Below are 23364 nucleotides of genomic sequence, written 5' to 3'. Positions count from 1 at the left end.
GGGTAGGATCGGGGTGATGGGTAGCCGATTAGGGGTTACTTGGAAAGAAGGGTAGGTGGGAATTTTAAAATACCAAGGGTGAAGGGAAGTTGAAAATTTGCTTTTCTGGGGTTTAGAAAAGAAGTTAAACGCAAGGGACTTCTAATAAATATAGAGTGAGTGTAGGGGAGTGATGATAATTACCCAAAAACGAGTGGCAAACACATTTCTGTTCATTTTACGTACAAAAAAAGCTTTATCTTGGTTTTCCTTCTCCCGTGCTTTCAAAATGAAAATAATTCAAAATTTACATTTGAGCATTGAGCCCGTGGTGTTTCCCAGAATCGTCCGTATAAGTACGATGTATCATGTGTGTCACGTCGCCATTAGTGCTGGTCTATCGATAGCGAGCCTTTTCTCTTGGGGTAGGGGTGGAGAGAGAGAGAGAGAGAGAGAGAGAGAAGGGGTACTACAGAGGAGGAAGATTGGATCAGCTTGGATCTCTTAAATCTTTTCAATACTTCGTATCTAGGTTCAATTTCATGGGCAGGTGGGGGGGGGGGGGGGATAGCTAGTGAATTCTTGATCATCGTTTCACATTCATTGAAGTGGTACAGCAAGAACCTTGTTTTCCCCTTCCTCTCAGAAAATTCATATTTGGTCTTGATACTCCAATGAATCCGTTCGATTGCGGCCTTTTGGGTCTTCGGAAATGTCAAGATGGGTTCACAATTTCATGCACGTTACGATTTTGGGGCGGAAAATGGGATCTTGATCTAGGATTGTAAAGATTACATCTTTGATGTGGATAGAGTGTTTCGTCTAGGGTTTTGGTTTTGATCCCGCACGGGTGCATGAGGCTTTGGTGTTGTTTTGGTGTCGTGGAAGAAGAAGAAGAAAAAGAAGAAGAAGCAAACATCAAAGGTGAGTCAGGTGACATGAAAGAGGGGTTATTTTCTTCTGAGGCTGAAGGTACGTCTCAAGAATTCTCGTTTGTGGCTATGGCAAATGACCGACCCGGGACTTCTCAAATGGGATTCTCATTTGGGGAAAACGAGGAGGAGGATTTGCTTTTGGGTCTGACAGTTGCAAGGGATCGTGGAGGGAACGGGGTCGCTGGGGATGGTTGTGCCCCGTGGGAGCTTGCGATTGGAAGTTCTCGTTATTATCAGCGGTATGCCTGCGCCAGGGGTCAGGGTGTCGGGGAGGTTGACGGGTTGGGTTGCGACGAAGAAACTTCATTGGGCCTTGGAAGAGGGAATCACGACCATGATTTCCAGTACAAACGTGCTAAAGTTCTTTCTGATTCTCAGTGAGTTACTTTCTTGCCTTATCTTCTAATTTCCCTTCATTTTTTTTTTAAAATAATAACGGACACTTAAATATATTCCACTAACGATGACGATACTCTTAGTTTGCCTGAGGGTAATCTCTGTAGTTGGGTTTTTTCAGAGAAAGTTTCCATCTTTTCCACAAGACCAACTTATTTAGAGCAAGAATGAGTGTCTTTCGGATAGCGGCTTGAGTTTAGTTTTAAGTGATGCAGTCACCACCATATTAATCAGTCCTTGTTGCAACTTTTTTTGAGAATGCTGCCTCTGATCGAGTTATTGAGGGGCTTTATTAGGCTAGGATTTTTAAACGTTTTTGTCTCACCTTCAAATCAGCCTTTCTGGTGTTGCCCTTTATCCTTTTTCGGAGCCTTCATCTTGAAATAAATACTACATCAGTGATGTTGGAGGTATTTGATCCATATAACTGAAATGCATCAGCAGTTTTTATCGATTTACCAATTCTAACGCAGTTAATTTTTTAATTAACAACTTGTTTTACAGTTTAGATTATTATTATTTTTTATATGGGGGGTGGTTTAAAATGAGATTATGGAAACATGAGGGTAGAAACTAGAAATGTGTCGAATTTATAATATGTGGAGGGCAGAATCATCAGGTCTTGGATCTAGGTGCCTTGACATATAAGGGGAGGGGTTGCCTTGGACCTCAAGGGGCACCATCTCGCCTCCCTATTAATCTTCTTTTCTAGTTCATGTTGATCAAGAATGTTTTGGCAAATAATTTCTTTAGACTGATACCTTGATGTGCCATAGATCTTCTAAAACAGTGGTCTGGTTCCTTTTTCATTGAGTATGGCTTCCTTTTCCTGTTTGATCTAACTCATGTTTCTATTTTTTTGGGTAAGATCCAACTCTTGCTATGCTGCCAATCACCTCTTGGGTGAATTGGCATCAGCACAGGCAGCCGGCCCCCCCTTTTAAATAGACTTGATGTTTAGTCTCTTGGGCTGCATACCATGTGGTGTATGCAGTTGTAGCCAGTGATACCATATTGAATGCTCTAGTTGAACCCCCACCCATAAAGTTAGCCGTAAAAAAAAAACACTATTAACTGCTATAAAATTGGAAAATTCAGGGAAGGGCTATTTAACTGGTGGAAACAGAACATAGTTGCTCATCACATTAACAGGGTAGTGTATATTTGTAGACACAAGTCTGCTCTTACATGCAAGCACATATTTGCAGAATGTGAGCCTGATTTTGTATCTAAATTTTGATGAGAACCTCTTCAAATTTTGAGTAACCAACCAAAGGATAATAAGATTTGCTGTAAAACCAAAATGCAATATAAGTGATAAATGCTAAGTGGCCAACTCTGCATAATGAAGTAAACAGTGTTCTGAAACACAGTCCACCCATTGACCTGTTTTGAAGGCTGGGTCTGTGTCAACCGGTACAACCAATCAGAACTGAATGAATCTTAATGGTTTTATAATTTGACCAATTTTCAAGGCTGGGTGATGTAGGAACACTTCCTTGGACTGGCGCAACCCGTTTGGGAACCTAGATGGAGATGAACTGGGTCCAAATTTAGTTTTGGTCAGTAGGATATATAGGGATTTATCTCTTTACTTGGGTTAGTATTGTAATTTGCACTTTAATTTTATATGGGGAAATTTTAGATTGGATTAGATAATTAGGAGATAGAGTTAGATTTTACTTCTATTTCTGTTTTAGAATGCAATTAGGAAACTTTCAATTTCTTTTCTATAAACATGCTTGTCATCCAACGATGGAGATTTTGAATAATGGAATGAAAATTGAGTTGGGTTTACCTCCTGGTTGTGGAGTTGCGATCAGGCTGGTTGATCTCTTCTTCTTCCATTTGATCTTCCCTCAATTATCCCCCTCTTTCATCATTGTTTCTCTTCTGTCTCCCATATTCTTCGTCTCTCCTTTAACTGTCGCAGGTTCTGGACTGATGAACCAGCAAGCCCCCTGCTCTGTTCTGGATGACTCAACAACCCCATCTATAGCAGTTTCAATCTCCTTCATTCCATCTCTTTTTTCCTTAAGATTTGGGGTGGGTGTATCTGTGGTATAAGTGCTCCAAACCTCAAATCTCAGCTCCAAAGTCTGCATCTGTGGTGAGATATCCAACCTGAACTAGAACTATACCTGTAATTACCACCCAGGTTAGTTCCAGGGATTTTCTATGATTATTACATTGGATTATTTGGCCTATTAGTAAGTGTATTCATGAGGCAGAGGGCTAGGAACTTAATCATAAATTCTTGAGTTGATCCGTGAGCATAGGAGGAACTTCTTCCAAGAGCTACTGCTCTACTGCCATAGCCATATACATCACAAGGTTGAAGAAGACAACCCCTTACCTCCATGATTCCTTCTCTTTCTTTATTTTATTCTTTGTTTTCCCTTAATGCCCCTTGTTATCTCTTGTTCCCTTATATCCTTCCTTTTGTTTTGCTTCCAAATCTACCCTCACTCAATAAATACCGAGTAGCACCTTAAACATTTTGGTTATTTGAAGTTCTGCCATTCTTCTTATAAATTTCCAATTTTTTACAAATTTGCCCATCCTCCCTTATAACTTGGTATTTGGAATTGGGTGGGCCCATAGCAAACCCAATAGGGTATTTGGCCCGGGGATCGAATCACCGGGTTACAGGTCAACCGGTTCGTCCTACTGGGCTGATCTGGGCTTCAGGCCATGGAAATAAAACCATATATTTTTTTAATATCGTGGGCCTTTTCGTATGCCATTTTGAGTTTTGATTGTATCTGTACGAAAATTTTGGTTAAAATGAAAAAATGAGCTTCATATTGGGGGAGGGGGGAGACATTGTCATAAGAAAGAAATTTTTTGAAGAAAGAGGAATAAGGATTCAGTTGTCTCACTATATAAGGGATATGTCAAAATATATCCACAAAGACTTTTAAGGTGGCAATACATTAAAGGGAAACACATGAGTATAGATAAAGTAGAAACATGACCGAAAGGTGATTTGTGCATTTGTCAATTTCAATGTTCTAAAAGTCGATCTTTGACTTGCTTGAGAAAACACAAAAATTGGGGTTAAAAAAGTCCCATGCCCGTGAGTGTGAGAAACCTTCCTAGCTTGCTAGATCTCTGAGATTCGTCAATTCCTTACCCTGCGAAAGGCCTGCTTAGTAGTGGAGGGCTTCATGAAATTTACTATTTACTCCAATTAGCAATAGTTTTGTTACTTTGTGATGATTGGTTACATCTGATGTTTGTGGTATGTGTGATCATCTTGTTCAAATTTGCAGTCTTCAATGTTATTCTGCACTTTGGCAGTACATTATTGGCTGGATGATCCACATTTCCTTTAGACAGTTGGATATTTTTAAGTTTTCTCTTTCTAATGAAATAGCTCCTTTAAACACATGATGCAGGATGTATATAATGACCTAGAAATTCCCAGGATTAATGAGCATAGGAGGTAATCTGGGGTTTTCTTTTCAAGATGAAGACTATCTTATCAAAACTAGGGACAATCAGCCAGCAAAACAGAGGAGAATATGCACCAATTTGTGGCAGTATAATACGGAAGACTAAAGCAGAATTAGTGGAGGCAGCTTTGATCAAGAAGACAGAGAATTATATTTGGGAACTTGAAATGTTTGCCACATGTTCTGATTTAAGTAAGGAATGAAAACAGATCCGAGAACTAATAAAAGATAACCTGGACTAATGGATATGATCAGAGAACTAATAAATAGGAATTCTGAAATGAATTTTGAAAGAAAAGAGTCAAAAGATGGAGCGCTGATTAAAGATATTAGCATCTGACCTGTGATGATTTACAAGGTTCAAGATTTCGGTTTCGACCATAGTTCGGGTTTTGGCCGAAATTCAATTAAAAGTTCGGATGTTTTGGCTGGCCATTTTTCTTTGGTCATTTCGGTGGTCAAATGGCCATATGTTGGCCTGAAACTTCATGAAAACCTTTAAGCATCTCTAAACATATTGGAACATTCAGATTGTAAAAAAACACACAAAAAATTGTAGTTTGGTTTTGTACCCTAGGTTCATAGTGTACGCTGTGACCTGTTATATACTTTTCAAATAGTCTATTCTACACACAATTCATGAAAACAACTGAAATATGCATTAGGAATGAAGAAAAACCATTTAATATTATATAATGTCAAAGTGTTACATGTACAAGTACAAGTGTACAAGTGTTACAAGTAGTCAAGTACCAGTGTGCAACTAAGGTTAAAACACCCCTACGAAACTGTTCGTTGAACTATATGTCATAGTACCACATAGAGTCCATTAAGGCTTGAATCCTTTGGGAAAAAAGGGTACACCTCTAAGTTTGAATCTTACACAAATTATGCTTAAATGTTGCAAATTGTCTCTGTAGATGTGTTGTAGTAGTAGTAGTCTCAAATACTTCGTTCGTCAAGAAATGTAGGTGATTTGGCAAAAAATACCAAATTTGTGTGTTTTTTTTTTGAGTTTTCCCCTTCTAACAGACGAAACCACTTGAAACTCATGAATGGGCCGAAATTTCGACCCATTTTGATTGGAGAAGTGCTTTATTATGCACTTTTTTTGTGTCAAAATGATACCGAAACCAAGTCGAAACCGAAATTTAGGCTGAAACTGTGAAATTTCTGTTGAAATTCTGCATACCTAGTGAGTTGACATGTGTTTTGTTTCGACCTCTGTCGAAACTGAAAATTTTCGCAAAATCTAGGCTGTTTCATTGAATTTCGGACCATGATGAGTGATAGATTTTTATAGCAAACATGTCGTACAAAAAATAAAAACTAGCAATAGAGAAGTCATTGCAGACTTGCCTTAGCAGTAGCAGTATCGAGAAAGAAATCTTGGCTATGATCTATTCCACTAGGGAAATATCAAATGCCAGTTCCAATTCCTCAAGGCCCTGTTTGTTTAGCGGGGACCATGGGATGGGAAAGTTTGGGGATTGGGCCCCACATGTTAGAGGGGTGAAAAACAAGGATAGTAAAGCGGTGGAAAAGTTGCATTATCCACCTCTGAGTCGGTTTGGTTTTCATTTTTCAATGGGTTGGGATAATATTTTGTATGACAAAAGTGCCCTTAATTTTTCATTGGGTGTAAAAATTTGCCCTTTTTCTCTTTAAGTTTTCAACATCAGCAGTAAGGGGAAAAAGAAACGACTGAGCTTTTGGGCTAGTGAGGGGCGAGGAGGTGACGGATAGGCCACTGCTGGTTCCAGCGTACAAGCTTGACATGGTGGAGGTTAGGCCAGTGAGACACTAGGAGTAGTTGGAGATGCGGAGGACTGGAGGAGCATGAGATGGTTCGACTTTGTCAGTTTGTGTATTGGAGGTATGGTTGGTGTTGGGATCCTCATCTCCACCAGTCGAGCACGGAGTGAGGAAATGAGGAGAGGTAGAGGGAGAGAGGGCGGAGCAGAGATATTGATGCAGGAGTAGTTCTTTGGACCAGGCCGAAACTGTTTGAGAGTTCCAACCGAGAACTGGGCTTGAATCGGGATTTGGGTTTGGTAGTATATTTATAGTTTATTTATTTATTTGGATTTATCTTGTAATCTTTTGTTTTAGTTTGAATAGTCTACGTAGTGGTAGAGTTCTATTGCAGTTTTAGTCTTATAGCTTGATTCCATTGTAGGTTTAGATTGGAATTAGGAGTCTTATATTTTTCTTTATATGCACGCAATGTGACCAATGAACTCAGGTTTGATAATGGAATAATATTGGTTTTGTTTGATTGCTTGCGTCGCCTGTGCGTGTGCGAAGTTCTGTTTTCCTTCCCTGCAATCTCTTTCTCCCTCTCTCTAATCTCTCTTCTTTCCCCCTTCCTTTGCGAGACCTCCTCCTCCCTTCCCTTAGGGCCTTTTTGGTATCACTTTTGAAACTTGTTTTTATTTAAAATAAATGAAAACACCCCCAAAATGACAATAGACTCAAGAGTCTATTATGGAATATGGGCCAAAAACATTTTTCCTTCATTTTGTCGCTAGTTTAATGAACATGTGCTCTTAAGCCCTTAAAGTCGAGGGTAAAAACGTCATTTACTTTTGTTATTAGAAAGTCATGCTCCCGCCCCTCTTTTCTTCTTCTTCTTGTACCTGCAAACCCTGCGACCTCCTTCTCTCACCTTCGTGCATACCCTCTTTCCCTCCTCCCAACCTATAGAGGGAAAACAAAGAAAAGAAAAGAATGATATCTGAGGGGAAGTGTAAAGGAGAGAACCAGCGAGAAAACAATCCCGCAAAGCCGCAGCAAAATCCATTTCATTTTACCCTTTCTGTGATTCCTGAATCCACACCCCCTTCTGTGATGATTCTATTGATTCAAATTGTTATCACATTTTGATTTCTATATCTGAGCTGCGACTGTTGAATCAGTTTGGCATAAAAAGTATTAATTAATGTGGTCACCATCGGAACTCTCGATTCTTTGTTTCCCTTGCTAAGGTTTCAGCTTGGAGGATCCTCGGATCTCTTTTGAGATGGCATTGTTTCAGAAATTCTTCTACCGGAAGCTTCACAAAGGACTTTTGGAAATTTCTGAGAGTTTTTGATAAGTTGGAATTGGTTCAGTTTTGGTGGATTCACCTATGATCTGACTTCCGATCAAATTTTGGAACTTCTTTACATATCTTTGATTTGGGTCTGATTGTAGTGGCAAATTTTCTTACTTTATGATTGTTAATTGCTCCATTTGATTACTCTTCTTGAGCTTTAATGACTAATGAGTAATAAAGTGGTAGCCTTGAATGCATTGTTTTGATGACGGTGATCCTGCCTCTTAAAGATGTTTATTTTCTCTTCCAACTTCCGAGTGGCCAATCTTTCATGGAGTTAGTCAACTACAGAATCCCAAATTCATAGAATGTTGGGTTTGTTCCTCAACACTTACATTGTCCATTAGGCACCGACATACGGAGAATGTAGTAGTATTCAACCGCTTTCCTTGATTCCTTCTCTCAGCTTCATTGTTAATATCCACCTATAGGTAGCTGTTTTCAGAATTTAATCTTACTTCTTCTTAGCTTTCTCAAACCCATATAATTTTTTACTTCTCCATTTGATGGTTTTCAACAAAGTCTGCTTGTTTAATCGTGATTTGGATATTTTAACTTTGTATATGCTATTGATATTGAAATTGTTGTAATCTTCTTCACTTGGGATAAGGCTTAGCATACTAGTTGTTGCTGTTGAGTTCTATTCTTCCCCATCCCTCACGGTTTAGAGTTGATTTGGGAAAGAAGATGGTTGATGGAAGAATTTCTTCACCTACCACTAAAATATTTGTGGGCTATGGGCCAATTTCTCTAAAAAATGCCCAATTTCAATGCTGAAATTTCTTGACTTGGTCCCATTTGTTCAAAAATGTTATAAAAATTATGGGTAATTTACACATACCACCCCTGAGGTTTGACGAAAGGATAATTTTACCCTCCAGTTTTGGAAAATTCTGCGTACCCCCCTGAGGTTTGCAAACGGTAACAAATAAGCCCATTCCTTCAGTTCATGACTAACTGTGTTAAAATTTAGATTTGAACTGACGGAATTACCCTTATAAGAAGAGAAAAAAAAACAAAAAAACAAAAAAACAAAAAAAACCTGCAACTCAAAAATCGATTGGGGAAGATGAGTTGCAGGTATGGGAAATCAATTTACACTTAACCAGCCCTAAACACCACTGCAAACTGATCAGTTTCATCAATTTACAGACATGCACCATACTGCCATGGGCAACACAGCAACCACCACCACAGACTCGAGAAGAGATAAAATTAGAGCGAGTCATTTAAGTTTCCTTACAGTGCTAAGGCAGGGATGGTAATTTACCCTGGTTCAGCTACTAAAACGCAATATCTGAATTTGCTTCGGCAGCGTTGAACCTGGAGCTGCTGCTACCACCGCTTCCATCTGAGACCGATGCTAGGGTCTGCTGCAGTACTTCTAACCGAGATGAATCCGTAGTTGCTCTGGGGTTGCCCGCGGTATCACCACTAGTACCCCATCCAACAGACATCAAATTGAGGCCACCGCCGCCACATGAGCTAATCTTACCACTGCTGTCGCCACCACCACCACAGCAACCATGCGCCAAGCTCGGTCTCAGCACTTCAGCTAATGGCCCACCAAGTGGCGAAGTTGTCCAGGAAGAGGAAGCATTTACACCAAGACCCATTTGAATCTGATCCCTGTCTTCGTTGGAGACGTTGCCACCGGGCATTGACAATGTAAGGGCAGACGGTGGAAGCTTCCCGTCTGTACAAATTGACGACTTACTCCCTGTATTTGGTCTTGCCGGGGTAGACCACGCGTTGATGAACCGCCAGGGCGTTCGTTGCTGTTCAGGGCTTGAAGGCTCACCTAAGGAAGCTATTTCAGGGTTCAGAAACAGGAAGCACTGATCGTTCTGATGGGGAGCTTTTGGTCCTTCCCCAGCACCAAAATTCGAGTAAGAATTCAAACTCGAGTATCCTTCATAAGGCTGTCGGAAAGCAGAGGCATTTGCTTTAGAGTACATTAGTTGCGGCCATTGTTGATTCGACGCAGCAATAGGAACCGTTTCCCCTTTCATCATCCAGTCCACACCCCTTCCAAGCGGCAGAAACAAAGTTTAATTAACAACAGTAAATACCCAAAGAACGGTTGGTGGAAAGAGGCAAAATATTCACATGGGTTTCTCATAAGTCGGAGCGAGAGCTGGGAAGTGGGAACTCTTTATAAACTTACCTGGATTCCTTATATGATGCAAGAGGAAGCAAGTTATCGAAAGGGGAGGCCTTGAAATCTGAGTGGCAGAGAAGCCCAGAAAGCTGATGGTTGCTAGTGGTATTATTAGATGAAATGTTGGTAAGGCATGGGGATGGAGTCTTTGGTGGTGTTATTGGAGCCGGGCACCATTTTTTGCCATCAATGTTGTTAATGTCGGCTCGTAGATGTAGTTCCACAGACTTTCTTGAACGGGGGCGCCCTCTGTGCATGCGTCGCTCACAATACTTCTGATCAGGCATCGCATCTCTCGAGCACCGCCATTTCTTACCATCCGTTCGGCGGCATCTTCCCGGCTCAGGATTCCAAAAGCCAAAATCGATTGGGAAGATGAGTTGCAGGTTTTGTTTTGTTTTTTTTTGTTTCTTCTAATAGGGGTAATTCCGTCAGTTCAAATCTAAATTTTAACGCAGTTAGTCATGAACTAATGGAATGGACTTATTTGTTACCATTTGCAAACCTCAGGGGGGTACGCAGAATTTTTCAAAACTGGGGGGTAAAATTATCCTTTCGTCAAACCTCAGGGGTGGTATGTGTAAATTACCCAAAAATTATTTACACATGGGTAGTTACCAAACTTTTTCATTCTACAATCTATTGTGTTTAGTAGTTACCAAACAGTTTTTTTTTTTTATCAAAATTGTTTTAAGTAATGATTTTTTTTAAATAGGCCAAAAACAAAATGAAAAATGATATCAAAAAGACCCTTATTCTTCTTTCTATTTCCTTGCTGGCCTAATGTGCATGGGAGGTATTTCAGTCCGAGTGTGTGAGGTCGATCTCCTTCACTCCTTTCTCTCTCTCTCTCTCTATATATATATATGTGTGTGTGTGTATGTATTTATCTCTTTATAAGTTTAGGAAAATAAATCTCTGAACAACTCTTCATGCTAACCCTTTGACCAAGATACTACTTGGAGTAAGAATTTTGAACTGAAACTCGATCCTGGTTCAGTTCTTGCACTGGAATTAGTTGCAGAAAATAAACTCATTACTTACCTGATTACTGGACCGTCATTGATTAGTACTAAGAGGGTTGGTCATTGTGATTCCTTCCCTCCAGTTTTCAGCTGATCCATGGCAGCATGAGAAAATTCTCTCATTCAAAACTACTATGGTTTCTGCCTCTGTTTTGGGGGTTTAGAGGTTGAAGATGATACCTCTTTTCCTACAGTTTTGCTTCGTTATTTATCTACTCACTTTCCATTCCTTTCCCCCCCTATTTCCCTTGGTCCTTATCTTAACTTTCATTCCAAGTCTGTCCCCAAACAATAAATTCTAATTTCCTTTGTGTCACATTAATTATTTACTTACCAATAATAGTCCCTTGGGAATTCTATTTCATTACAATATTGCCACCCTTTTACGTATTGATTTATTGAGAGCTTGGGTGGGTCCATTTACAAAATTGCCACCCCATTTACATAGGGAATAACGAGATCTGAGATTGTACAATAAAGTGTTTCCTTCTTCTGCTCATCTTTCTTTTTACTTCTCCTGAAGCTCAAATACCCCAGGGTTACTCGATGATTGCCAATGTAGTCGAAGGCGTATGTTACCCGTTCCTCTACTCGCTTGCTATCTGGGCAGGTATTTTCTCAATTTTAGATTCAAAATTTGTTGAGAATCTGGGCAGGCTGTGTTCTCTGGTATGTCTTTTGAGGTGATCTGAGAGTTATTTGCGGATTTAGATTCTGTAAAATGCATCAGAACACTGAGTGTGAGGTGTCTGCTGAGAAGATCTATTAGGGTGTGAGGAGAGAGAATGGGTGAGGAAAGAGAAGCGGAGAGCCATTGTTGCTTTCCCTCCTGAACAGTGCAAAAGAGTCCTACCAAATCAGTAGGACTTTGAGATGGGAGGGGTGTAGAAAATAGCCTTTCAAGAGGAAAACGTAATGCACTGACCACTTTTCTGCCCCAGGTATCCAAACAGCGCTATTTTACCAGTCATGGGAGAGATGTCAGTTTATCACACACTATTCATTCCCACCCCACCAGAGTCCTGACAAACAAATGGGGCCTAAGAAAAATGTAAATGCCTGTAGCAAATAAGGAAAGTCAAAGTAATGGAAAAGGAGGAAAAAAACATATTGAAGGTAATAATCCTTTTTTACTTGATGACTTATCTTTTTCCAAATTAACCCAACTGTACTAATCTATTCTAGAATCTGGGTGAGCCTTGTGATATAAGAATTAAATAAAGATGTTAGAGACTTTGAGTTTGAGGAAGACCAACAGATTGGCTGAGTGTTTGCTATGCTCTTCTTATGGATGTATCTTTGATCTTGTAGGGGTACTAATGTTGAGAAATTTCTTTATACCTCTTTCCCTTGCATATCTTTTCCCAGGGAATGCCATTATGCAACTGCAATGTCACCAGGTGCTGATACATCCACTTCACCAGCTGATGGGGATCAAAATATATCTCAGGGTTCTGTTCCTTCTGGAAATGACATGGTCTTTTATCTTAGTTTAACACCAAATGGTGGGGGTAATGGAAATCCTATGGATTCTAATGGTGGAGGAGATGATGATGGAGGTGGCAACAGTACTTCTAAAATAGAAGACGTAGAAGTGAGGATGGATCTTACAGATGACTTATTGCATATGGTATTCTTAGAGTTACTGAAAGATTTTATTGACTTTTTTTTTTTGGAATCCTGAGTTACCATTCCTCACAAATTTCCAACATCGTTCAGGTTCTCTCTTTCCTGGATCACATCAATCTCTGTCGAGCTGCTAGAGTATGCAGGCAGTGGCGTGCAGCTAGTGCTCATGAGGACTTTTGGAGGTTTCTGAATTTTGAAAATCGTAACATCTCTCCAATACAGTGTGAGTCTTTATCCACCCTGCGCTACTAATGCTTTTTAGTTAGTATTTTTGGTTAGGATTACTTAGCAAATTCATATATGAATTGTATTAGAAAAGGGGCAAAACATCATATTTCATTGGATTTATGATATTGAAAACCTGATTAGTTTGTAAATCTTTCTACATCCAGACATTACCAAATATCAATGTTTTTACTGGGTGGTTGTTTTAGGAATTCTATGTTTTCTCCTTTCATGCCTTAATCTTACTTTTCCTTTTTGGGATGCCAAATGGGGGCCTTAATTTTTGTTGTATCTATTCATTTGCAGTTGCTGACATGTGTCGCCGGTATCCAAATGCCACTGAAGTGAATCTCTCTGGTGCTCCTGATATTAACTCACTTGTTATGAAAGCAATAACATCCTTAAAGTATACTTTGTCTTCTGCTTGCTTAATTTCCCCTATTTCAGATATTTCTTTACTCTTAAATCTCCCAAGATATAGCTTTGACTTTTAACTTCTTGCACATGTTGGTTATATTTGTGGGTGGTTCTCAGGTATATTGAGACTTTGATAGTGGGGGAAGGGAAGCTAGAGGATGGCTTTTTCCATGCTCTAGGAGATTGTTCTATGTTGAATAGTCTGAGTGTTAATGGTGCAACTCTTGGCAATGGTGTTCAAGAGATAGCTGTATTCCATGATAGATTGCGCCATCTTCAAATTACGAAATGTCGTGTGCTTCGCATTTCTGTGAGGTGAAATTATTTCTGAAGTTGAGAACCCAGTTGTCATATGATGCAATTGTATGAACATCTATACTGGTGAATTGTATTTTGCAGGTGCCCCCAACTGGAAACCTTGTCCCTAAAGCGTACAAACATGGCTCATGCCTTACTTAATTGCCCTCAATTACATGAATTAGATATAGCCTCGTGCCACAAGCTCTCAGATGCTGGAATTCGTTCAGCAGCAACATCCTGCCCTTTATTGGCCTCATTGGATATGTCAAATTGTTCCTGTGTTAGTGATGAAACACTGCGTGAAATAGCACTTATGTGTCCTAATCTTCGTGTTCTGAATGCATCATACTGCCCCAACATATCACTTGAGGTAATTTTTCTGAGTCTTTAACTCCTACTTATCCTGATTATAAATGCTATATAGAATGCTCTCTATCTGACATGATCATGTAATGCTATTGCTGATGGAAGTCTGTAAGACTGCCTATGTTAGCAGTTCTGAAGCTTTGTAGTTGTGAGGGAATAACTTCTGCATCAATGGCTGCGATTTCTCATAGTTATATGCTAGAGGTCTGCTTTTCCTTTCTTGCCTCCATTATTGGTGTTTCGTTGTTCATTTCGGTTGCAAGTTTTGATTAACAAGTTTTCATATTCTAAAATGTAATTTTCATTCTATTCCAGGTTCTAGAGCTTGATAATTGCAGCTTATTGACATCAGTCTCATTGGATCTTCCTTGCTTGCAGAATATCAGACTAGTGCATTGCCGCAAGTACTGACTGATGCCTTTGTCTTCCTCCCTTCCCCTTCTTGCTTCTTCAGTTTTAATATTATTTTTCATCTGTCCTGATCTTTAATATCCTTTTGTTTCTTCTTGTTAGATTTGTTGATTTAAATTTGCAGAGTCCTATGCTTTCATCTATTACAGTTTCCAATTGCCCTGCACTTCATCGTATCAACATCACATCAAGTTCACTTCAGGTTTGCGTCAAAGTAGTCATCTTTCTTTTACTTTCCTCTCGGTTTTTCAAGAATTGCGTTTTGAAAGAGCATTTGTGGTATTGCAGAAACTAATGTTGCAGAAGCAAGAAAGTTTGACCACTTTAGCATTGCAGTGCCAGTCTTTGCAAGAACTGGACCTCACTGAATGTGAATCTTTGACAAATTCTATTTGCGAGGTTTTCAGCGACAGTGGTGGTTGCCCAATGCTTAGATCTTTGGTTCTTGACAACTGTGAGGTCTGTGATATACAAATGTTTCCACATATGGCTGCCTAATATTGTCATGTGAGTTCATTTTTGCTTGTCATTAGGGCTGCAGCTTGGGTTGGGCCAGTCCTATTTTTGCCTGGCCTGGGATTTTCAGCCCATGGGCCATGCTATGGTTGGGAAATCCCAACATAAAGTGTGGGGTGAGCTAGGTTAGGGTCGGCCCAGAGCCTTATTTCAGCATTCATTCGTGTACGTGTGGTTTATGTGTTGCACATTTTATCAATGGTTGCGAAGATGTATACGGAGTTGTAACCTAATTAAATTGATATTGGTACACATTATCACTCTCTCTTAAGATAATCTTTCTTTCTATGTATGTATGTATGTATGTATGTGTTTTAGATTTTCCCCTTTTTTAGTCAAATTGGACCAAAGACAATCTGTGGTGTTTATCTATTGGTGATTCATGTTAAAAATTCAGGCTCAGCCTAGCCTGAAGCCATTTCTTCAGGCTGGGCTAGAGTTGGGATTTCACAGCCCTATCTTACGCTAGGGCTGGGGATCTATGAGCTCAGGCTGGGTTTTGGTTTTCAAAAACAGAGTCTGGCTGGATCAAATCGTTCCTTTACCATTAAATGAATAGCACTATGGGGATAGTTTAACTAATAATGTGAATAAAAATTCATAGCTTTAAAAATAGTACAACTGATCAGAGAACTTTTCTGCCATCTCCTTTGATTTGAGGAAAGGAGAACAGTTTGAAGCATGATTGGGTTCTACAGGCTTTGTTCTGAAAGCCTCTAATATTTGTTGAGTGATTGATTTTGGAATTCATATTTCAGGGGTTGATACTTTCATAACTTTGCTCTCATGATTGGGATGGTGTTTTCATTCTGCTTATATAGCATTCTTGTAGTGGAAATGACATCCTTCTGCTCTCTGGTGTGTTGGAACCTGTCTAGCTGATTTGGATTTGAAACCTGTATATTATTTTATGTTTTCTTAATTACAGATTTGATGAAATAACCGGTGAAAGGCAAAACAAGAATTTCTTAGCGAACTGCATTTAGTTGGTGTGAGGCAGTTGAATTGGGGTGTGTTAATGGGATAAAGGTGAATGAAAATAATGCTGAGTTAGAACTTATAAAAAATAATGCCAAGTTTATAGTTGTCAAGGTGTCGCCTAGGCGTCGAGGCGTCTTGGTCGCCTTGCGTTGAGGCCCCTTCCTACGCCTTGGTTCGCCTAGATGCCGTGACAACTATGCGTTAGACAGCACTAATACACAGTCATTTAGATCTTGTTAAGTTCAGTAAGGCTGGGTACACTGGAGAGAATGGTGCTATTACGTGTTCTTGATACAGAGATGTTTTCAGAAAGATGGAATAAATCAATAAAGAATTATGTAAAACATGACTGAATTTGCATGTAGTGGGAAGTACCATATTAGTGGATTCTATTACCAATGTCATCAGGCAGAAAGTGCAGTCTGTTTTGTAAGAGTATTACTGAAGTGGTATCCTGCGTCCTCACTTTCAAATTTGAGCCTAAGGTGTAAATTTCTAAAGGGTGGGATTTAGGAAGTTGATGGAGGACGACAAAATTTGTTGGTGTTATAATAAAATGTTGTAGAAAAAATTATATTAATAAATATTTGAGTATTGGATGCCTACTGTATACATGTTATAGTTCATGTGTTTATTTATGTTTGAAAGCCCTATGTTCAATGTTTATCTCTCTATCTGGTGAGAATCTAGATAACTAGCAGCATTCAGATTTTTATGGTGTTGCATTTTGGAATAATTGGCTGCCTGGTCCTTTTCATGTATTGGTTGATTTGTGAATACTGTTTGCCATTTTAAGCATTTTGATTTTTCCATGGTTCTTATCGGATGCTTTTTTCTTAACTGAAAGTTTCCATTTCAATTTTTACAGAGTCTGACAGCAGTAGAGTTCAACAGTTCCTCTTTAGTCAGTCTATCCCTTGTTGGTTGCCGTGCTATGACTACTTTGGAACTGAAATGCCCTTATCTTGAGCAAGTCTTTCTGGATGGTTGTGATCACCTTGAGAGAGCATCATTTTGTCCTGTAAGTGAAAGCAACCCAACCCAACGCCCCCCCTCTCTGCAGTTATGGGGGTTGGGGGATGCTATATTATATTTTTAGTAACTCTCATGTGGTTTTTGCTGATGAATCTCTCAATATGGTATGCCTGTCTGTACTGTGTTGAGTGGAATTTAACTTGAAAAGTTCTACACCAACTGCAGTAGACAGTGTTTGTGCTTCTATCCATAAATCTTTTAATTGCTTGAACTTGTAGCACGAAGGGTTACATGACATGCTTGTATATAAATATCTGCTATTAAAACCTATTGATAAACCTGAAAGAAAAATGTTCGCTGCAGGTTGGACTTCGGTCCCTCAATCTCGGTATATGCCCCAAATTGAATGTACTTCGAATTGAAGCTCCACATATGGTTGTTTTGGAGTTGAAGGGGTGTGGCGTTCTGTCTGAAGCATCCATCAACTGCCCTCGCTTAATTTCTCTAGATGCTTCATTTTGCAGGTGTTTCAGATGTTCTTTGTGATTTAGCTTTCATTTTCAGATTTCTTATTTATTTGCTTTTGCTGACATCTATGTGGCTTTTCATACACAGCCAACTTAAAGATGATTGCTTGTCTGCGACAACTGCTTCATGCCCTTTCATTGAGTCGTTGGTATTGATGTCATGCCCATCCATTGGTCCAGATGGCCTTTTTTCTTTGCGCCGGCTTTCTTATTTAATCTTGCTGGATTTATCATACACTTTCCTGATGAACTTACAGCCAGTTTTTGAGTCCTGTTTACAATTGAAGGTAATTCTAATATACGGCAACCCGAAACAGAAAATCCTCTCTTTTAGTTCTTCAGTTCTTCTTTTGTTTAGTTTATGGATGCTTCTCCCTCTCCCCCCTTTCTTTTTTATTCTTTTTAGATACTATCTTATACACAACTGTTGGCTCCTTGATTGTGCCTGATTGCCCCTTTTTTTGGGGTGAGGGGGAGATGCATTGTCAGCTCACTAACACAGCATATTCTGAGCTTGACCGTTGAAAATTAATTCTAATGTTTTTACTTGCATTTTTTTTAAAAACATGTAAGAAATTGTCTTTCCATTGTTGCTTGTAGAGAGAAAAATCATAGGAGTTTGGCAGGTCAAATGGCTAGTAAAGTCAAATTTCTGCTTCCACAACCCAATTATCAGATAGTTGAGTTCCATTTATTAGTAAAGGGATGCTGGTGGCAAAATAATCGTTGTGTGTTGTAGCAGGTGCAGGAATGGCAGTTTATATTGCCACTGGGCAGCTTGCCTAACGATTACATTTGGTGCACCTGACAAATTTCAAGCTGGATGGAGTTTGCCTTGGGGCAAAACTAAGGGTTTGAAATACAAGAAAAAAGCCAGCAAGTGGACTAGATGGTTAATTGCTCAAAATGCAGGACAAGAATTTCAATACAATGTTGGTCATATGATTTGGTTAGACAACCAAATTTGACATGTGGCTATCCAGTGGTTTAGATTGGTCATATCCTCCCTCCATGTGGCTCAAGATCAGGTGCCCTTTGAGCTAGGCCCAGCTCAATAGCTGTTTCACTATTTTTTTCTTAAAATAATACAGGAAATATAGGAGCAGATAAACAGGAGACAGATAACGTGTCAAAATTTTCCTACATGGCCACTTACGCTTCTTCTGTTTTGTTGGTTGGGGAATGATTCAAACTGTATGTATTGAATGATAATCTTGTTTCTCTTTTCATTTCCATTTTGTACAGGTATTAAAATTACAAGCATGCAAGTATCTGACCGACTCTTCTTTGGAGGCTCTTTATAAGGAAGGTGCTCTCCCAGCCCTTCGTGAGCTAGACTTGTCTTATGGAAGCCTTTGCCAGTCTGCAATAGAGGAGCTTCTTGCTTGCTGTACACATCTGACCCATGTGAGCCTGAATGGATGTGTGAATATGCATGACCTGAACTGGGGTTATAGTGGTGGCCAACTTTTTGAGTTATCTAGCTTTGATGGCTCATCTGCAATCTGTTCTCTAGAGATCATCCAGGAGCAAATTGAGCAGCCTGACCGTTTGCTGCAGAATCTGAACTGCGTAGGGTGTTCAAACATTAAGAAAGTTGTCATTCCTCCAAGGGCCCGTTGTTTACATCTGTTATCATTAAACCTATCTTTGTCTGCAAATCTGAAGGAAGTAGATGTTGCTTGTTCCAATTTAAGCTTTCTTAATTTGAGGTGCATTTCTTCTTTCCCCCTTGACAAGCTTATCTTTTGCTAATTTCTGCTCATACTTTTGGTGGTGTTCTCATCTGCTAATTTTTTCACCATTGCTTCTATCTTCTCAGCAATTGTTACTCCTTGGAAATTTTGAAGCTTGGATGTCCAAAGTTGACTAGCCTCTTCCTTCAGGTATGCATTTCGTGGAACTCAACTAAAACAAATAATTGATGGCTTTAGAGATTAACCTGTGATGCAAGAAGATTACAAAAGTGGTCCTATTTTAGTGGAAATACGCCTTGGGTTGGGTTCTATACATGTTGGGGCTTTGGTCCAATGGGTTTCCATTGTGATAGGCCTAGAATAAGGGCAGGACTTAGGGAATACATGATTTACTTTATTATTTAGTTTAAGTTGGAGTCCTAGTTAGAGCAGGAGTTGTTCCAAGTCTTCTATGATTAATTAAGTAACTAGTTTGTTTACTAGTTGTTAACTTGGTATTGGCTATTTCTAGTCATGTTAGGAGTCATATTTTGAGAGTCTATATATGTATGTTGCCAGCCATTTAGGGATATAGCTTTCAGTTTTATTGAAATTTATGCTGCCGTAGATTCAGTGGACACTTGCTGTGGATTCTGTGGTGTACGTGGTGGATTCCAGTGGGGTTTAGGTGGATTCCTAGCCTAGTTGTCTTCCTATCTTTCTTTCTCTTAATCACATGTCAGAGTTTTCTGTTCTCTCTACCCTGCGGCATATATTATTATGTTCAAGGTTCAATTCTGTTCTGTTTTGAGTCTAAACTGAATACACTGCTTTCTGTTCTGTTATCAGTTCTAAGATTTCTGGTCGATAGGTGTTTGGTTTTAGTTCTGCTATTCTTTCTCCCAGTTGTACAAGCATTCTTCTAGATTTCTCTATTATATTATCAGACTTGGTCCAAATTCTGGTTTTGCTTCTCTATTTTCGAAACTTTTGTGAGCTAGTTTTCTGTTTTGGAAACTGGTTTGCATTAACCTGGTTTTTATTCTGCTATAAAATATGTAGAGTGTCCTAGTGCGTGAGGCTCCCGCTATAGACTATTGCACTATAAAATATGTAATTTTGAAAATTTCCTCATTTAATTTTCTTGAGTGAGAGTTATTGATCAGATATCTCTCAAGAAGGAGAAAAAAAAAATTCACTATACGAAGATGCATGACAATTGACGTGCATGCTATGGCTAAGCTATCTCATGACAAAATATTCTAAATGATTGGATGGTCCTTGGCCATCCAATTTGTTTCTTTCATTTGGATGCTTGTAAAATTTCTCCTTAGATACATATCCAAATCTTCAATGCCTTGTCTTCTAACCTTTTGTCTTACCCTTAGCTTTAACCTTCCAATTGTGGTTGTCAGGAACTCAGCCAGTAAACCCCCCCCCCCCCCCCCAAAAAAAAAAAGAAGAAATTTTACCCAGTCAATTCAAGTTCTCCAAATTTGCCTTTTAGGCTGTTCTTGTTGGCGGTGGGAATGCCAACAAATCTTTTGCATCTCCGTACCGTGGAACCTGCAATACGGGTTTGAATGAATATAAACAATGCGGTTTAGGGTTTTATCTCAAAACCCAAAATGGCAGATCCTCCGAAGAATTACGGCAATTAAATTTGCTAATCTGCATGGGCGATTAAGATCAACGCAACGGAGATGTTCTTCCCGAATTAGGGTTTCAACTCTAGCTCTCAAACTTAAAAAGAGGAGAGAGAAGAACTGGAGGATGAGATGACTAATAGCGATGGAAGTGTGCATCTCTCTCCTCCTTAGCTACATATTTATAGAATGCCATCTAACAGTCTCCCATGCGGAGTCTATAAATTTTCTTAAGATATTTTCCACTTGGGAAGTGGATTCCGTGTTGAGTATCATCTCCACTCATAGATACACATCATGAATCTGGCCTACCGATATATAGCCAGAGTAGACATCGACTATTGGCATGCCAAGACGCACAAAGTATACCTGATAGTTGTTTATGCAACTATTAGAGAGCCTAGTTTGCATAAACAATTGATTATGATCCATACAAGACTCTCATAATGATTATGTCCAACAAACATACAATATGAATTCTCACGTCTATATTCTTGAATCACATTCCAAGAAATATACAGCGTGACAACCCTATGAACAGTATGCCCAACACATCACACATAAAAGGATAATGTAAATTAATACGCTTACTTAAGATTTGATGGACACATATTCCAACAGTTCAAGGGCTGGTTTTTTTGCATGGTTTACCCGCTTCTGTTTGGTATGTGTTTACTTCCAACCATCTACCTGTTTCTAGCTACAATTTCTATTTTTTTTTGGCTAACATCGGGTGTTTGATAGTCATGTAGCGTTTCTGAAGAAATTCTGGAAGCTGCAATATCAAATTGTAACATGCTGGAAACTCTAGATGTCCGCTTTTGTCCAAAGGTAAGCCTTTCTTGTGGAGTCATTTGATCACCTCTGGGTCTGTTTCTCTTACTTAAATATGTTCTCTTGTTTACTCTTTTTTATGTTTTCTGCTTTTGGTTAACAGATCTACTCTGTAAACATGGGAAAGTTACGTGTGGTATGTCCCAGTCTAAAACGCATCTTCAGCAGCCTGTGTGCATCATAACGTGAACAACCAGTGGTCACAGGTGAAATTATTTGACATTATTATTCATGTCCAGTGCAGGTTTGTGGTCCTCGGCTCCTTGCTAGTGACAATTAGCTTAGTCATTCATCATGTTTGTCTGCTGTAAATAACCAATTCTCCCTTGTTCTGTATGTTTGTGGCGACTGTGTTGGTTTGCGGAGACAGATTTGCCCCAGCCACTTGTAGACAATGATATAAATCATGTTTTAATATAAATATGGATTTATTGTCTAGTTCTTGGAATTATAGGTTCTCACTTCTGGTTCTAGACTTTTTATGGACTGCTGAATTCGTTTTTGACTTACTTTCATTAAAATTTGTGAATATGAAGGCAGGCTAATGGGGAAAGTATCAGGATACCAGAGTTTCAAGTATTGTGATTTGATCAGGCAACTTGGCTATGTTAATTTTAGGATTGGAGGAGCCTGATCCACCACTTTGATACACTATTAAGTCCATTTCCTGCCCAGAGTAGGGGATGATCCACCAAGCTTGGCTGTCAACTCGGTATCAGATAAATCATTCAATAGAACTCTCTGAACTCGTATTAAACCAATGCAGGCAAGTGAAATAACAATGCCTCTGGTGTGCATCTTTATCAGATAGAGTTTCTATTTATTGGGTATGTACATTGGCTTCTTATAGATGCTCGGTGAGACCATGATCACCCTCTGGTTGATTTTGACGAGTGAGATAGCCATGGTGCTATGTTTCTTGTGTCGGATCTATCGCAGAAAATGAGTTCAAATTCAGAAAGTATATTAGTCTGGCACGCCCATTTTTTTGTTCTTTGCTCACGTTTTACACAACGACTTTTCACTTTTCATCCATTTACCACTTGTGCGTGAGTTCAGTTGGGGGTTTCTATTTATTTTTTTGGTGGGGGGAAGAAGGAAGAGTGTGGCTCATTCATAACACAATTATGAGTAAGTGGCATAGAGAAGCACCAAAGAGGAGCGATGAAATGGTTTTGTTCATATAGGATAGAGCAATCATTCATGTAAGGAAGAAAGAGAGAGACGGTGCTAGTGTACGCTTGCAGTCGGCTCCAAGAACCTTTTCTCTAATGTATACTTGGGAAAAGTCTCTCCAAGCGGTGTAGATGTCTCGTTTTTTTTTGTTTTATCAATTCTTTGACAAGAAATAATAAATAGATATATGCCTCATGGCTTTTTTTTTTATATATTTTATCAATTCTTAGAGGGAATGGTGACTATGCCAGCAGTCCCACCATGAGTTTATCTTTCTCTTCCTCAAAACAAGTGAGCAAAGTTATCTTTTCATGTGGGGAAGAGAGATTCATGGGAGTGTTGGATCTCTGTCAGAGAGCGTTGGCTTAGACTAAAGGATGTTTGAGCTATCAAGTGTAGACATCTCTACCTAGTACTGGCGCATTGAACACTTTTAGGAATTAGAGAGGATTAAAATCCAGTCCTATTCCTATTCCAATGTCGACATTTCCACCTAGCACTGTCGCATTAAACACTTTTAGGAATTAGAGAGGATTAAAATCCATTCCTATTCCTATTCCTATTCTTTCTGAGAGGGAGCAGTCATATACTCTGACTCCTAAGCTTAGGTTATGTTTGGAAGACAATAAAAAAA

At 39.2% G+C, this 23364-nt stretch overlaps 1 protein-coding gene across 1 annotated transcript; it reads left to right on the top strand.

Annotated features, from left to right (window-relative positions):
- Positions 1-547: 547 nt before the first annotated feature.
- On the top strand, positions 548-21997 carry LOC122654321 (F-box/LRR-repeat protein 15-like). The gene is made up of 17 exons (XM_043848369.1): positions 548-1291; positions 12420-12681; positions 12771-12903; positions 13212-13311; positions 13440-13637; positions 13722-13992; positions 14094-14192; positions 14304-14392; positions 14502-14601; positions 14688-14858; positions 16765-16917; positions 17235-17395; positions 17487-17685; positions 18644-19110; positions 19221-19284; positions 21465-21551; positions 21658-21997. The coding sequence occupies exons 1-17, from the start codon at positions 834-836 to the stop codon at positions 21736-21738; spliced, it is 3093 nt and encodes a 1030-aa protein (XP_043704304.1). The 5' UTR covers positions 548-833; the 3' UTR covers positions 21739-21997.
- Positions 21998-23364: the final 1367 nt, after the last annotated feature.

Source organism: Telopea speciosissima, chromosome 3 (assembly GCF_018873765.1).
Source record: "Telopea speciosissima isolate NSW1024214 ecotype Mountain lineage chromosome 3, Tspe_v1, whole genome shotgun sequence".
In the NCBI taxonomy this organism is placed as follows: Eukaryota; Viridiplantae; Streptophyta; class Magnoliopsida; order Proteales; family Proteaceae; genus Telopea; species Telopea speciosissima.
This window is presented reverse-complemented; position numbering and strand designations above follow the sequence as displayed.

Coding starts and splice junctions, on each gene's coding strand:
- LOC122654321 (XM_043848369.1), top strand. CDS start 834: ATGAGGCTTTGGTGTTGTTTTGGTGTCGTGGAAGAAGAAGAAGAAAAA. Junction 13,312..13,439: donor AAAGCAATAACATCCTTAAA/GTATACTTTGTC, acceptor GGTGGTTCTCAG/GTATATTGAGACTTTGATAG. Junction 14,602..14,687: donor TCACATCAAGTTCACTTCAG/GTTTGCGTCAAA, acceptor GTGGTATTGCAG/AAACTAATGTTGCAGAAGCA.